The 17,556-nt window shown below is 47.3% G+C and overlaps 1 protein-coding gene across 1 annotated transcript in view; it reads left to right on the top strand.

Moving 5' to 3' along the window:
* Positions 1-16,504, top strand: part of foxo1a (forkhead box O1 a) — a 28,402-nt gene extending 11,898 nt beyond the window's left edge. Inside the window, exons 2-3 of the mRNA XM_053872374.1 lie at positions 11,336-11,527; positions 11,910-16,504. Coding sequence (XP_053728349.1) covers positions 11,336-11,527; positions 11,910-13,082 — 1,365 coding nt within the window. The 3' untranslated portion in view covers positions 13,083-16,504. The remainder of the gene's footprint in view (positions 1-11,335; positions 11,528-11,909) is intronic.
* The last annotated feature ends 1,052 nt before the right edge of the window (positions 16,505-17,556 follow it).

Raw genomic sequence — 17,556 nt, 5'->3', positions numbered from 1 at the left:
GAATATTCCAAATATCTTTCCCAAAACATGTTTTTTGTTGAATATTGTATGATAAATTATTGAATACCATTTACTCTTCCATCCTTATATTATATTTATATATTGCTCCCTGCTGCCTGTGGATGATGATGTTTGCTGATGATATAGTGATTGGTAGAGAGATTGACGAAGAGTGGGAGGAGACTCTGGAGAGAAGACATGTGAAGGGAATAAGGAAGAGTGATCCAGTGTGATGGACAGAGGTTAGGAGGTCAAGTCCTGCTCATTTTGTATTGTATTCTCCAATATCTGATTCCCTCCTTCCTCTCCTTCCTCCCTGCTCCTCCATGAGAAGCAACATTCCCTCGTGTGGCTGGTCTCAGATCCATTTTTCAGCAGCAGGGATATCCCCGTGCTGAACTCGGGTAACAGGCCTATAAATATCTGCCCCTCCCCCTCCCTTCCTCTGGCGGGTCAGCAGCGCCACACAGGCACCCGGCAGCGCTCCACACACTGCATCTTTATCCGGCCCCAACGGCCGAAGGGCCCGGCCCCGACCCTGCTCAGACGATCAGAGGGCGAAAAATAACCCGCCGCCCCACAGTCGCGTCTCTGTGCGTCCACAGACGCACATTGTGTTTCATATAGCAGCACATGCACATATTTCAGCGCGTCGCCCTGGGGCAGCACAACACGGCCCCTGTCTGCACCCATGAGCCGCTCGCCGTGTCGGCTGTGAGTCAGGAAATCACCCCGGACGCGAGAGGAGTCGTAAACAGCCCAGTGACTCAGGGAGCGGAGTGAATGTAGTCAGTGATGCAGGAGCGGAGAAGCGCTCAGGCCGCTTGTGTCTCCCTTGTTGAAGCCAACTTGGCTTACGCAACACAGCTCCAATATGGCCGCCGTCGCCCAGATGTTGGTGCGCGTGAGGCTTGGAGGTTGTGTGGCGGATGTTAATTAAGCTCTCAGGAAGTGTTGACTCTGGGACAGGAGACCCACAATGGCCTGTCGTGACCCTCTGGAATGGGACCCAATGGTTTTTGGTGAAATGTATTTTTCTGTATTTGCAGTTTTCTTCTACAAAATCAAAATTTCTTCTTGCCTTCAAATATTTCTGAACCATTCGGCAGGAATCCTGATTCAAGTGAAGTGTATTTCAAATGTATTCATTACAAACATGGCTGTTGTAGCCTAGCATAGCTGAGCTAGCAGTGCATTGTGGGTGTTATTTTGTTTACATCTGACTTAGACATGGTGGTGCATGTGCGCGATAAATCGTTCAGCCCACCTTTTGCAATGCGGATGAGGCGGCTAACACTTGTTCTGGCTGCTGTGCAGGTTCCAGAACGCTACTGCCACCTACTGTCCATTGAGTGCGTCAATACTTCCTAAAGAAAAAGGTTTAGCATTCTAGAAAAAAATAGATTAAAATATCGCCTCACAAAAATGAAAGTGGAGGTGTGAATGAGCAGCTCGCTGGAGGTCTACCATCCCACGGTGCCTACTTCTGGGGACCCTCTATTTTACGTAGTAACTCTGTGAGGAGTCCATTCATGGGGCGTTGTAGGGTCTTAGGTCTGCTCTATATGGTCATACTCTCTGCATGTGTCCTGTGATGGCGACCTGTCCAGGGTGTTCCTTACCTGTCACCCCTGCTAGCTGGGCCCCAGCCTCCGTGGAGGACTGATGAAGCTCCATCTCGGTCCAGGTGCTCCCAGCGTGTTGACCTGCCAGCCCCTCGACCTGATCTCTGCGATTGTACCAAGAGAAAAACACGGTTCTCGCCTTTAGCCAAACACCTTCTTGTTGAAAACACTAACTGAATGATGGCCACAGACCAAGTTCTGAATTTGAGCCGCAGGTTTCGTAAATACTCGTCCGTTCACTGTCCTAACTTGGCAGGACAAAACGAGAGTATATTACCGCCGACAAACGCGGCGGGAAATCACGTCGCTGTCAAATGTAGCCATAAAGGAAATAACAGCTCATTTTTCATTCTGGCTTTCAAGAATTCTGTTTATTTGGACCTGTAATTGGCAGCGAACCCAAGTGAGAGTGTGTTTGTAAGAATGGTATCCACCATTGTGATTCTGCTGGTGCATGAACTTCTCTTCCTCCGGTTCTGCCCCGTCAGACCGCAGAGCAGGAAGTTCTTGAACCCGCTGGCGGCGTACGGGGGACCCTCGCTGTGCCGTGCAGCGTTTTCGGAGGGATCAGTATCAGGCCCGGCCAGCGCTTCCTGTGCGGATACACGGCAGCAGGAAGTGCACTAATAGCCGCTGCGCCGTCGCACACTATCATGGGCCGATGAGAGATCCTGGTGGAGCGCCGGCCATGTTGCTACCAGCAACCGCTCTGCATCTGTGAGACGGATCAATCTACAGCTGGACCAGTCCCGCCTCCATGTGTGCGCCCAGGATTGTGAAACGCACATCCAGCCAAGAGTAAATACATTTGCAGACAGATTTGCGACTGCATGACTTGTGTTTCTGACACTCGCTCCTATAACTGGTGTTTTCAATAAGTGGCTCAGTCGAACTGTCCGACCACAAATATGGGCCTTTTAAACATGGAGCTCATCACAGAGCGTCTGGGTGAATCGCTTTTCAAGCTCCTCTTTAGCGTGGAAACACAGCCTTGGTCTGTGAGTGAGTGAGATAGGGAGAGCACCAGTGAGTCAAAGAGGGAGCAAGAGCGCATCAGAAGTGTGAGAGAAGTGAAGAGAGATGAAGGGCAAGAGAAGCGGAGAGAAGAAGCGCTGACAATAGAGCAAGAGCGTGAGTTGTGCAAGTGTCATCACGAACAAGAGAGCGCGAGTCAGATGGAAAGAGCGAGACTTTGAGAGTGCGGGAGCAAAAGACGCCACACAAGTTGTGCAAGAGTCATCACGAACAAGAGCGCGTGTCAGAGAGCGGAGTATGACAGAGAGTAAGTGTGAGAAAAATGTGTGCATCAGAGTGTGAGTGAGAGTGAAAGGACAGAAGGAGCCAACAACAGATCAATGGCAAGAGAGAGCGTTGGGAAGTTTGAGAGAGTTAAATATAAATAAATAATAAATGTTGTAGTGTTCTGCATATTGTTTTTCTCTGTTTTATTGTTGAGTTTTTTTATGTTTCTTTTTTCCTAATGTTATTATACTGATATTTAGTTTCTCCTAACAAACTACATACCTGTATATTATATAATAATAATTTTTTCAATATAATACATGTTTCTGAATATGAATGCTTAATATTACACTATTTTTATCTTTTTACAGTACTATTCTGTACTTTATATTTATATATTGCTCCCTCCTTCCCGTGGTTGATGTTGATGATTTGTAGAGAGATTGACAAAGAGTGGGAGAAGACATGTGAAGCTAAGGAGGAAGAGTGATCCATTGTGATCACTCTGTTGTCTTTGCTCTTTCAAAGACAACAGAGCAAAGAGTGGTGAGAGAGCGAAGCCCATGAGGAGAGTTTGGAGAGTAAGAGTAATGAAGGAGAGCTGACATGAGAGATACAAGAGAGGGAGCGTGTGCAATGGAGGGCTGACGTAACAGAGCAAGTGATGGAGAGCCGAGCAAGAGTGAGCGAGTTGGAGGCAGTTAGCTTGACTGGACGTCGCTCCAACATCGTGACAGGTCAGGTGAGGTCCAGCACTGGTTGATCCATGGTGTCACTCATACAGGAGTGGAACACGGGTGGGAAGCCTGGTGTTCTGGGAGTGACAGCAGAGTGAAGTCGCTCTGTGTTGGAGGCTATGCTCCTCGCAAGATTGAGTTAGTAGAAGCTGATGTCAGCTGGCGAGTCAAGGAGCGGAACACGTGGTGCGTGCGTGTGTGACCAGCTCTGGCCCGTCGTGAGCCTGCGTGTGTGGAAACAGGGACCAGAGACCAGTGGAGGTTTCAGGACGGAGATATTTTGAGCTCGCAACATATCCTCCAGTCACGTTCCATTTTTGATCTTTTTTTTTTTTTTTTTTTTTTACTTTATTTAAAAACCAGGGCAAAACACACTTATTTTTAAACCCAAGCAAACAGTGACACGTCTGTGCTCCTGTGAACCTGCAGGCGTTGGGTTGTGTTGCGCGCTGCTACGCAACAGCAGCGCCAACAATCGGCCCTTTGAGCTCGCACTCTTTAATGGAGTTACTGCTGTAAAAATACTCCTCATCATCCTGGTCGTACTAATCATCCAAACGGCCCACGGCTCCTCATTTCCTCTTTAATTCTCGGCTTGTATTGACTTTAGTTATTAGGTCAGTCATTATCAGCACTGGGTTCAATATTGACCCACACTGCAAACACACTTCTATGAACGTCTCGGCGTCTGAGTGACAGGTGTGCGACTCACAACATGGAGGACGAACGCAACCACTGCAACAAGAGACAGACGCACTTAAAGGTCACTGCGATTTCTGCTGCGAATACTCAACAGCTTTTGCTCAAACACCACAACGACAATCTTTATTCGAAACACGACTCAACCTCTGCTACTGCGAAGGTCAACAACAAACTCTGCAACTTAAGAACAACTGCAAACATCACAACAAGAAATACGACAGCAGTGCCACTGTACAACTGTACGTCTGCCACGACTGGAAACCACACATCGGCAGAGTAAGAACCAACTACGACGTCGAAACAATAGCTGCAGACAACTTCTGTCAAAAACACTTCAACTACTTCTTCCGCTACAAATGTCACGACCACTCATACAGCTACAAACAACTCATCTATGTGACCACTGTGACGAACTAAAAACCCCAAACGCCAAAACAACCTGTGCTACGAACAAGAAAGGCCAACAAAATGTACAACTGAAACAAACCACTGAACAACATGGCAACTATTTTCAGGAAAAACACAACTTTTGCAGCTGTAACTTGCGCAGAACTAAGGCACTACATCTGCGACCACCTCCGGCAGCTCCGCCCCTTTGCTGCCGCTAATGATGCTCCTCTTGAAACCGCCGCGTCTGGACCGTAATACCGAAGTGCCAGAGGGGCGTAGCGGAGTGGACATGACGGCGAGTGTTGCGATGACTGGATAATTCCATTTGAGTGGTAGTTCCCCGCCGTCTCACCTGCAACCCAACTCCGGGCTTCACACTGCAGTCAGGCGGGCCGACCTGCTGAGCTGGTGTCCAGTTAATAACAAGTTGACACGTCTCGGGTCGTAACCACGCCGCCCCGACTCAGCACAAAACACTCTTCCACAGACATGATCTCCCCCGGCAGCTCAAGCGCCGAGTCACCGCCGTCACCGCAGCAGACAGAAAATAGCTGTTTATCAGCGCTGCAAGTGCAGGTGAGATGGCGCGCGGCGACTTTCTGCAGGCGGCTGCAACACTGCAGACCTTTGCTGCTGAGGTTTCACTTCAGTGTGGGCGGCGTCTGCAGGGGATTTTGAAGCACACTTCATGTGCCACTTCACACATCTTGAAGAACTTGAAAGCGAGTGAAACTGCATGCTGAGCAACAGTGGGAGGTTTGTCACAAAGACCTTTTTGAGCATGTTAGCATTGCTAGCATCAGATGAGTCCATCCATTTAACCCCTTTGTTTTGAGTTTTTTTGCTGCAGAATTGTTTATAAAAATGTGTTATGAGCCTGTTATTGAGTGAGTTTTTCCAAGTTTCAGTTACTCAACGTGATATTTTTGTCTGTAATAACGGTTAAAGAACTTATTGAACTTGATGATGAATTTGAACTCTTTTGTTTTCCCCCCTGGACTTTTATTCCTCAGTTTTTTGACACAAATGTAGCTTCATGGTTTTGTCTGAGACTCAAACACGTGAAACAACAGCCTAGCTACGCTGCTAGCTGATAGCAAATCACTTGTTTTGACTCACTATTTCAGTACAGTTTTCCATCTTCTTGTCTCCATTTCCCTTTTGGGACCGCTCCGGTCCTTCAGGAGCTACAGGTCTGAGAAATAAGGTGCAAGTGAATGTGCGCTGTGTTTGGTCGCTTCAACCGCAGAGGTCTACCAGCAATATGAAGCTCTGGTTCTCCACATTCAGACGGTGTTTGAACCTTCTAGCTCACTTGTATCTGGTCCTCAACATAGGTTTGAATGCATGTAGACCACCATGCATTCAAATGTCCACCATGGAAGTTGTGATGAATTAAATCATAGTATTAGTGTAGCTCAGTATTGTCAGTGGTAATTGTTATTTTCCGTATTATTTCTCGCAATATTTTTGTGTATATCATTGCAGTAATCTCATGTAAACCTCTGTGAGTTGCAAGTAGAATCCTGAGAGGTGAGAAAGAAAGACCTCACTGGAGCAGCCTTTTTATTTGGTTTATTCTTTCACTTCCTGGTGCTTTGGGTGAACAGTGCGAGGAAGAGATGAGGAGGTGAAGAAGGGAGTGAAGGAGGTGACTGCAGTGGCGTGAGGTTGAAGGTTTGTTGGGGTGTCGTGGAGAAGTTTGGAGACAAAGTTGTGTAGGCCAGGTGGCTTGATGTGTGGCGAGGAGGATGTTGGAGATGAAGGAGAGGAAGATGATGAAGGTGTGAGTTGGAACTCATCAGCAGGTGCAAGTCGATGGTGGTCACTGGTTGGTCACAGAAAAGGAGAAATGAGGAGGTGAGATGGAGAAGTTCAAGCGGAAAGTAGAAGATGAGACAGAAGGAGAGCAGATTTCAGAAGGAGAGGAGGAGGAGGAGGGGAAAAAAGTCCAGAACACTGTGGCCTTTCAGACGAGTGCCAAGTCCAGTGTGTCCTTCCTTCTTCTTCTTCTTCGTCGTCCAGTTTCTGTCACGCGACAAAGTGGCCGTCACTTTTTCTGACATCTGAGACCTCGGCGGGGGGAGGGGGAGGGCACAGCAGCCAGATTTGGTGGGGGATATCTGCGGCGTCTGGTTGGTTCCCGATGCCGCTGCCTCGCATTCCACGCCTTCTTCTCTCTGTGTGCCTCACGACCGCGGTGTTTCCTGTGAGGCAGGAAGTCAACTCTGCTTCCTGTCACTGTCCTCTTTCATGTGGTCACTTCCTCATATTTGGCCGGCGGTGCTGTGTTCTGTCAGGCCCAGAGATCCTAGCTGCGGTTTTGGGGTCAGAGGAGAGAGAAAACACATTTTTATTACACCACGCCACATGAAGGAGCCGAGGAACAAATCTGACGCCTCTTTAATACGGCGTTACAGGGGTGTTTTCAGAGAGTGGGTCTGCGTTGGTAGCTTCCTAGCCACCAGAAATACCTGAGGAAGAGTTCTTGAAAACCAGCAGCGTAACTGTAGTAGCCGCTTTAGCCCTTGTTTAAAATGAAGTTGTAGCATTACCTGTTTAGAACTTTAGTTTGGTTGCGTCTCGATGCTTCATTTCAAGTGCTAATGTCATGTTAATGCTTCAATCATTCGCCTTGGTTCTTTTGTTGAGCTGCTGTTGACAGCGCTACGACCAGACATTCGTTTTACTTGTACTCAGTACTCGGGGTAGTGCACTACGCCGTACCATTTTTTTTTTTTTTTTTTTTTTGGGTGCTACTTTCACATTACCGCTCCAGTGTTCCCACCTCACGAGAGCATTCCCTTCTGGCGTTTAAGTCATGCTAGCCACACGTTGTAGCATTTTGTTATTTTTAGCCCTTAAGCTGTAGAAGCGCTTCATTGATCTTTGCAGTGCAGCACTAGACGATACTAGCGCCACATTTATTTGTTTTGCATTTTGTTCAATTCCATCTAGATTTAGCTTTAAACATGCTAGCTACAGCCCATATGTACTGCCACAATAGTGCCACACTACTGGTGCTAATCTACGCCTCAGGGATTGTAGTTACTGATCTTTCGGGTGCCAGCATTTTCTAGTGAGTATGATGGAGGCTCTGGCCATTGTTGCTAAATATTAAGGTTGAAAGCGCCTGCTAGCTCAGTTTTTATTTCACCTGTTTTCCCAACACCAAACTTGTTGCTCACTTTTGCAATTTAACTCTACTCTAAATGGCTCAAGTTGTTAGCAACATTAGCACATTAGCTCCCAAAGTCAGTAACTGCAATGTGGCAGCATTTCTGTACCTATTTAGCTGGCTAGCCGCGAGCACGTGATAGCATATTTGCTTCTGCTTCTCCATCCAACGCTCTGCTACAGTAGCACCGCGCCGAGCTCAAGCGCTGAGACGCGAGACCTTCTGTCCAAATGTGGGTGAAACAACAGCCTTCAGGAGGGTTTCCTGTATTTCCGCGAGCTCCTGCGTCACCAGCAGAGCTGAACCCTGTGGCTTCGTCCAGTTTTGTAACCTCGGCGAGGAATGTTGATTGTGACGGCTGGGAATCCTGCTTGGCTGTTTCCTAAGAGATACGAAGGCGCTGGTCGTGATTATGATTGAACTTTGCACACAGTGATTAGCTGGAATGCAGAGATTCCTGCGCGCGGCGGCGGCGGCGGCCTGAGATAACAGTGTCACACCGAGCGGCAGGGATCACAGGAAGCAGACGTTTCACCTTCTATTTTCTGCGCAGGATGTGTTTTTCAGGCCGAGGTATGCGCCTGCATGCATGAGCCAGTGTGTGCGTGTGTTTGGAGACCGCAGCATCGCTGGCTGCAGCCGAGCGAGTGAGAAGATCAAACCCCAGCTGCCGTTTGTCATGCTGCCATTTCCACAAAAAACATGAGCTGGCACACACACACACACACACACACAGACACACACAGGGAGACCAGGCTTTTCCACTGGCCCCACCAAACAACCACGCAGCACACAGCGTTCTGCAGAGTTCTGGTATTTCCCATCCCAGTATTTTGACTCGCTCTCCTCCTCCTGGTCTTCTCCATGATCACAACACGGAGACGGTGAAGCTTCAGAACCTCCACAGTGACTCGTTCCTTCCTGTCGTCGCCGGCGTGCAGAGCTGCGACGGGACGTCTGCGCGCGCATTGCAGTCATTCCTGGCCGCAGCAGCTGAAGCGACTGTCAGTGGTCATGGGAAAGAGAAGCTCATGACCCGACTGATCCCCTCATGTCTTTAAGTTGGAGCGGAACAGTAAACACTCACATTTCCTGACATCGAGTCAGTGTTTCTGCTTAACTGCGTCTCCACTTGAGGCGGCGACGGCGAGTGTTGCGGCGTCATCAAAGAACTGTCGACAAGATAGTTGCAAATGTGGCGCACAGGCCTTGTTTCTTAACTTATTTATGCTGCAGTTCAGTCACCTGGGAAGTGGGAGGTCGGGAGTGTCTCCCCTGCAGAGTTTAGTGCCATCCAGTTATCCAAGTCGGACGCCCAGGAAAACTCTTCTGCTCACACATCCGGATAGAAGCAACTTCTTGCTTCCATTTGCAACTAGAAAATGTCCAGGATGAAGAGGAAACTTTTTGCATATTCCATTGATTCAAAACTTCTACTTCCTGTTTACATTCAGGAAGCCATCTTGGATTGAGTACTTGTGATGGTGAGGACTCACCTGACGTCGGATTTCCCAATCGGAAGGCGGGAGAATTTTCACCACCCCATATACACAATCCAAGATGGCCGTTCGTATGTGCGAACTGTGACGTGGTCGAATGCTAGCCATTGGACTTCGGTAACCGTAACGCACTGTGCTCAGCGGTGGCATCATTCCCAGCTTTGTGTTCCGGAGTAACTGGAACGCAACATTCTCACACCTTCCTATCCTACTTTGGGTGATGTCAACGTGCAGCGTAACTAGGAATTCCCCCCATTCCATGCACAACTGAAACGCACCATTAGCCTAAGAAACTATTGTCAAACTTGTCACGCTCATGCTGTCTAGCATGTTTAGCATAAACTAAATACCATGTTAGTCTGTAGCTCCGCAACACGTTTCTCTCTCTGTGCTAGTTTAACTGACAGTCTGATGTTAGCGCCCTCTATTGAGCCCAACTGTTTGTCATGCTAGTCAACTTCTCCGCTCATGTAGTTCAGTGTTGTTGTGTAGCAAGTGTTGCTAGGTTATTTTGCTGTACTGAGTGGGTTGTTCATTTAGCATCTGTTGCCGTGCTAAACTAGCTTGCCAACTAGCATCTTCTTGTTTATGTTTTGTTGTTGAAATGTCATGTAGTGTATGATTTATTCGGCTATTGAACAATTTGAACAAAGTTTATGATTGAAACCCTGTGTTTAAAAGTATAAAGAAGTACCTATCAATCGACACGAGTTACACCAGATTCAACCTTTGAAACTGAAAAAAATCGTGAAGGAAAGTCGATGTTGAAGCTTTAAAGCAGCGGCAGAGTTTGGTAACCGACTGTGATCAGTTCATGTAAGAGGCAGGAGTGGAGGGCAGACTGTCAGCCAGATGTGAGCCGGTGACTCACAGCGGGAACTGGCTTGGTGACGTAAAGCAGCCTGCACGCTAGCCCCTGTTTGTGTGTGTGTGTGTGTGAGAGCCAGTGTGTCAGAGCGAGCCGGGACTTCCAGCGCCGCTGCCAAAACAACATGCACGCAAGTTACATCTGAGTTCACCGACACACGTCAACACGGAGACAATCTCGCCTCAGCCAGCCCTTTCAAGCGAATTCCGCTCCGCAGCCAAGACTCTTGTGACACCCGAGCGGTTTGACAGACACAAATGTGTCGCTCAATATTGACACGCAAATATTTCTGCTCCCTCTCTGAGAGGAAAGAAAACTTTCACACAGTCTTAGTTGGCTCAGTGACCTGCTGGGCATCAGACCTGGTAGGGCTTGGGATTTAAACTCTAAAACTTTCAACCTTAACACCCGATAGAAACACTTGAACCTGTCAACCACAAACATTCGCTTGCTGTTCATTTTCAGCTACTGAGGGAAGCTAGCTCACCGAGCGATGTTTTATTTATTTATCGTTGCTTTTGACCAGAACTACATCCTAACTCTATGAGGCGCCAATATCATAATATTTTTTGTCTTCCTTGAAAAATAATATGATATTAAACTCGGGTTTTGGAGTGGCGTTTGAGTGGCAGGAAGTGACATATTAGTGACCTCATCTTTGGTTTTCATTGGTTTTCAAACATCAACAGAAATAGTTGAAGTTTGAGACTGCGTTGTTATCCAGCTGTGTGTCCCGGGATAGACAAAATATGGTGTGATCATTTCTCCAGTTGTTTGCGATACAGTATTTGTTGACTGGAGTTTGTGGCTCTATAACTTCAGACCATCTCTGAGTTGTTCGCCTCTCTGCAGTCTGTGCCGGGGTGGAGACAGAAATAATGAGTGGAGTTTACCTCTCATGTCTTCGAGCTCACAAGTCATTTGTTCATGAAGTGTTCCACTGCGGGACAGAGAGCTCCTCTGTCAGACTTCGGAATCATGTTTGCGCGTGTCTTCCACCTGCCACCTGGACTGGGCCGGAACATGACGTCAGTCAGGTCTTGACATTCAGCTCATCTCTGCGGAGAATCAACTCTTTCTCCGTCTGCTTCCAGAACTCGATCCGACACAACTTGTCGCTGCACAGCCGGTTCGTCCGGGTCCAGAACGAGGGGACCGGCAAGAGCTCCTGGTGGATGCTGAACCCGGAGGGTGGCAAGAGCGGGAAGTCTCCACGCCGCCGAGCCGCGTCCATGGACAACAACAGCAAGTTCGCCAAGAGCAGAGGACGAGCCGCCAAGAAGAAGGTGCGTGTCTCATACCACGTGATATTTTAAAGAATATTTTTCCAGTTTAAGGAGTTTTTAAAAATTCTAATTTTTAATTTTAATTATTTTTCCCAGATTGCGGGGAAAAATATAAATATTTTCCAATTTTTTTCCAAAAGAAAAAAGGCCAAAAAATGTCAAGAAAATATCGAAAGTTACAAATAGACAACAATATTATGATTCAAACTGCAGAAAGTTTTCTTCTCCTGAAAAAGTTTAAAAGTATGTAGAAAAAGGAAAAGAAAAACCTTCCAGCAGGACTGATATTTAAATTCATGGTAGTGCTGGTGCTGGTGGTTTTGACCAGATATCTTTTCTGGCACTCCAAATTTCCACTGAGCTCCCGCCTTTCTCCACGCAGCTGTCCCTGCAGGGGGGACCTGACGGGGGCGCCGACAGTCCCGGCTCGTACTCCAAGTGGCCCGGCAGCCCCAACTCCCACAGCAACGATGACTTTGACACCTGGAGCAGGCCTCGCGCCGGCTCCAACGCCAGCACCTTGAGCGGCCGGCTGTCGCCCTTCATGCCCGAGGACGACCTTGGAGAAGCGGAGGTGCACATGGGTTACCCTGGAGCGCCCGGCTCCAAGATGACCGCTACCCTACCGAGCCTTACGGAAATGACCAGCTCTTTGGGACACAGCTCGGAGAACGTCATGGAGAACCTTCTGGACAACCTGAACTTACTCTCGCCTAACAACTCCCAGGTGGGCGGAGGGGCCACGACTCCCGGCTCCTCCCAGTCGTCCCCTTCTTCCATGATGCAGCCGAGCCCAGGGTACCCGCCCTACAGCTCCCCGAGTATGGTCCCGCAGCCTCAACAAGAATACCGCAAGTGCGTCTACGGGCAGGCGGGAATGAACGCCTTGGCGTCAATGCCGCTGCAGACGCTGCCGGAGAGCAAACCGGCTTACGGACCCGGCATGAATCAGTACAGCTGCCCCGCCGCGCTCCTGAAGGAGCTGCTGACGTCAGACACGGACCAGCACCCCGAGCTCATGCCACCGGTGGATTCCGTAGTTTCTCAGACGGGCTGCATGCTGCCGCCGTACAGCCGAGGCCAGCATCCCGCCAAACTCATGGCCGGAGGTAACGGTCACCCCCACAGCCTCGCCCACAGTCACCCCCACAGCGTGCACCCTCAAGGCTTGTCCCACCCTCCGGCGATGAACGGCCGCCTGCTGATGTCCCTAAACCACAGCGGGGTGCCGCCGCGTCTGCCTGGGACCAAAAACCCCATGCAGATGCCCTACGGCCTCTCGAACCACCTCGGTGGAGGAATGTCCAGCAACTACTGCCCGCTCAACACCAACGGCTACGGAAGACCCGGCCCGCCGCCAGCCTCTCACCCGGAGAAGCTCCCCAGCGACCTGGACGACATGTCCATCGAGAAGTTCGAGTTCGACATGGAGACGGTCCTCCATGACACGCTGATGGACGGGGACTCACTGGACTTCAACTTTGACCCCACAGTGGCCCAGCAGGGGTTCCCCCACGGGGTCAAGACCACCACACACAGCTGGGTGTCCGGGTAGAGACTGTAAATATGTGTTTTTTTCCTTTGGTTGCTTAAAAATCATAAGTTATTTGAAGATGCCTAAATCGTCAACGTTCAGACCCTGGACCGTCAACATTTCTTTTCGAAAGTACTTTTTGGACAAAGGATTGAATTTTATAAACGGATTTATTTTATATTGTCGTTTACTTCTCCACAAGTGCCAAACAGTTCTGCCTTAACTGGAGCCGTCTCAGGCTGCACCCACACTGCCTGGTTGTGCTACGTGTTAGCGTCGGAGGCTGACTGGAAATCTGCTCTGCTTTCACCAGCAGGAGCTTTCATCTGTTAAAATAGAATAAAATCAAATACTTTAGCTTAGCATTATGATCACGCCAGTGGCAGTCATCTTGTTTATATACATATAAGATACTGTTTAGAATATCTGCATTACAGATTTCCCGATGATTTACTAAAAACTTTCCAGATCAATTTTGAACGTATGATGCAATAAAGGGCTGGACATCCTTATATGGCCATAGATTTGCCATGAAGCAGCGTTAATTTCTCACAGCAATGTCTCTCACCTGCTTCTGCACCGTCGCAGAAGCTAGCTTCCCGTCCGCCAAAGCTAACCTGTGCTTCGTAGCTCAGTACAGGCAGTCACCGACCTGTTTGGCTCTAGGTCCAGTCGTGAATCGATTTGGTTGGCTGCCTTCAAGTTACCGCCAGCATGTTACGGGGTTTACACTGCTAGCGCATTAGCTGCTGTTGTTAGCGTCGCTGGCATGAGTGTGGTCAGGGGTGGTCATGAGATGGGTCCTTAGTTGAAGAGGCTGTAAATCAAAGGCCGTCTCTTTCCAGATTTAATCTGGATGTCAGAAGTAAGTTAGAGTTTGTGAAGCCTTTCCTAATGGACCTTTCATGGACGCCACAAGTCGCTTCGGATTCTCCGAACTGCGGCGTCAGAATCTCCTATCACACGGAGAGCTCAGATTTCCGTGTCCGAACTGTTTGTCGTGGTCATTTCCAGAGCAGCACGAGTGTGGATGCAGCCTGATGAAAGATATGGCAACGACAGAAATGCCCAGCTGTTTTTTTTTCTGCGATCGGAATCACAATTGTTCCAATTATGAGGCTGATCCAGTCAGCGGGCGCCAGGCGACTGACCCTCCCGGGGAGGGAGGCGACCTCATGCCACCCGTCTGATCATCACGTCTGCTGGTGTCGTTTTGCTTTCCAAGACTTCATGTTTACACAGCGAAGGCGGCCGAACCATCAGGCTGCAAAACACCGCCAGCTTTCCTCCTGTACATACGAATGTAAATGACTTAAATTATGTAGTTGGTGTCGACTAGTTTAGCTTCTGTTGCAGAGGTAAATTATTTGTGGTCACTCTGAACCTTAATGAAAACCACCGAGGCCTGACTCCTGTCAGTCGTGAAGGATTTTTACCTGTAAATGTGTCGAGTTTGTTTCATTCCGTCGCTTCTGTGAACTCGTAAGAGGCAAGTGTCCCAGTCTCACTTCCTTTTCTGTCTCAAGTGCGTTTGGGTTCCCCCTCACCGGCCCTCAGGGGGCGCCGAGGATTCGGCTCGTCCAGTCAACGCGCGTGTTCCACTCAGGGTAACGCTGTTTTACTGGTTTATTCGGGCATATAATAAAGACCGTTTTTAGTTTCACTTTCATTCAAAACTTGTATTCTAACAAGCTAATGAACACAAACCTGATAATAATGAAAATTGACTGACGCCTTCTTTGACCCAACTCTCCCTTTACATTGTTTACACGCCGAAAAATGGCCGCCGAGTGTTTGGTTCCTTGCCGAGCTTGTATATTCGCTTCTCCGAACTTAAATTTACGGTGTGTTGAAACTACCTAGTTAAGATCCCAACACCACGTTTGATTCGCAGCTAAAGAACAGGGAATGTATGAAGTGTAAATAGTTAATATTGAAGATAAAATATTGTCGGACATGACTTCAAGATCATGTCGCGACTTCAGAGAACTATTATATTCAAGTCAAATAAATATATTTGTATCTCAAAAGCTCCCTATATGGTTGCTGTTGTAACAAGTCTTGTTGTTGGATCTGTTTTTCAACGACACTCCCGTTAGCTTCCGCGTCGCTACATAGTTAGCTCTCGGTCTCGTCCGCTGTTTGCTTATCCACTTCAGTGGCTCAAAATAAATGTGAATGAAGCCTGAAAACGTTTTACAAACTGGTCTTGACTGACATCAAGATTCATAGTCGCGATTCGCTGTAGAGCTTGAGGCTTTGTTTACGTCATGTTTCGCTCGCCTGCATTCTTCTTTTGTAATTCCCTCCAAAAAAGATGTAGTTTTGCTCCCTACTCAACTTTTCTCAACAGGATTGTCATATTAAATTTTTAGTACCATAAAACTAAAGATTATATGGAATTAATTTAGTAACAAAACTAGCCGCACAATGACATGATTCTTTTTAAAAATCAATGTATTTTATTATCAGTTTTTACATTTTTATATGAATATTTATGAAACAGCTAAATATTTCGGCGAATTTGTTTTGATTTAAAGTATTTTTCTTCTCTGAATAATTCCACTTGTTTTTTTTATTCATATTTTCATTGACAGAGAGTCAGTTTGCAGCAGGTATTATTTTTATAATTTAAATATTTGGTTTCATTTTTTATATATATATATAAAAGACAGTTGAAGCCAAAAAACACGAAAAAGATTTCTCAACGTTCTGAAACGTGCGAGCCACGAGTCGTCAGATGAATAACGTTTTATTGACATTTCAAACTGCTTTCAGGCAGAAGCTGCTGGCTCTCACGCCGCCCCAGAGTCAAACTGAATCAGAGATGTTTTCATGTAGAAATTTTCTGAATTATATCAGTATATATATGTATGAATGAATATATATATATATATATCTATGTGGACGTGCCGGTCACTCGAGTCAGGTGAGTTCATGCGAGTCTCAGAAATTCTATCAGATGAATCTATGCATCTCGAATTGGATGTGTGCTCAGATGTTTTATTGTAACATAGCGCTGTGAGATTCTATGGTGTAGAGACGCAGTGATCCATATGCTTTTGTATACTGACAACCTTTGTGTATTTAGGTGAGTAGATGGCACCGATTTAAAAATAAAAATTAACCGTGACCTATTCTGACAGAGTCGGGGGGGGGCGAGGTGTGTCCCCCCAGTTTTTGGACCAATTCCTCTTTTTTTTTTTTTTTTGTAATTTTGGATCAGAAACATGTTGCACTTTTATATTTTCTAATAAAGTGCTTTTTCTGGGAAAGCCGAGGAAGAGCTCCCGTATATTTTAGAGATAAAGATTCTGTTACATTTAACTTATATTCCCAGATTGTGGCGTGTACTTTGCAATCAAACATGTAACTTGTTCCTTATTAATGTATTAAGAGATGAATAAATGTACTTATGTGTCAGAGATGCTTCGTCCTCCCTTCATTTCTGGTTTCCTCCCTAGTGTTGAGGTCTTGAGGAGCTGGGATGAGGAACAGCGTCTCTCCTGGCGCTAGTGTCGCTCTCTGGTGTGAAATCATCTCCTCGTGTGCTGCGCTGCTCGCAGCTCTGGCGTCTCCTTTCTGCCTCTTAATGGTTCCTACTGCTTTGCCTGACAGCCACATTCCTCAATGGGAGCACCCCCGACCATGAACCCAGTCACCCCGAGTCTTCTGAGTGGCGCACGCACCACAGCGCTGAACTCCTGGCTCCTTCAGGGGGAGTCTGACGGGTGAAAATAGAGCGCCTGTGTTGCAGCCTGTTGTTACCCTCTCGCCTCAGATCAACTCTGGAAACCTTCCTGCCAGTTTGCCGCGTCTATACGTCGACCAGCCCCCCACCTTCCCTACGAAGGGGGGAATTCAGCGGTTCTTTACAGTGAAGGCCGATGTGGGCCAAGGTCTGTGTGTCAGGGAGGAGGAGGCGGCTGAGCACACAGCTGAGGAATGTGGGTGTGGACGGCTGCCAGGAGCTTATGGGATCCTTATGTTCCCCGAGTGTGGGGCCACCTCAGGACAGCCGAGCCAACGAGTTCACCAGTGCTTTTCCTCCTGCGCAAGTTCAGTTGAGGTTTGAGCAGCCGAAGACGGTTCCCAGCGCCTTCAGCGCTGAAGAAACAAAGAGATGCACTATGGATCCACTCAAGAGGACAGAGAGACGTCACCAGCAGATCCTAACGGCGTCTTCAGAAATGAGACTCTAAACTAAAAATAAGTTGGATTTTCTGTAAAAGAATCGACAGTTTTTACATTTACTGTACATACATAATATGGAAAAATAGCTACGCACAAATGCCCAAAAGTATATAGTACATAAAAATAATGACAATTTTTTTCATAATTTCAATTAAAAAAATATATATATATTATGCAAAGTATATATATTTTAATGCAATCTTTATTATTAATCATTATTTAGATTTTTTTATAACTAAAAATTAAGGTGAAAGTAAAACATCAAAATGTAAATCTGAAAAGTGTCTATTTTTAATTATAA

Source organism: Synchiropus splendidus, chromosome 8, assembly GCF_027744825.2.
Source record: "Synchiropus splendidus isolate RoL2022-P1 chromosome 8, RoL_Sspl_1.0, whole genome shotgun sequence".
Lineage (NCBI taxonomy): Eukaryota > Metazoa > Chordata > Actinopteri > Syngnathiformes > Callionymidae > Synchiropus > Synchiropus splendidus.
Note: the sequence above shows the minus strand (reverse complement) of the source record. Positions and strands in the feature narration are given on the sequence as shown.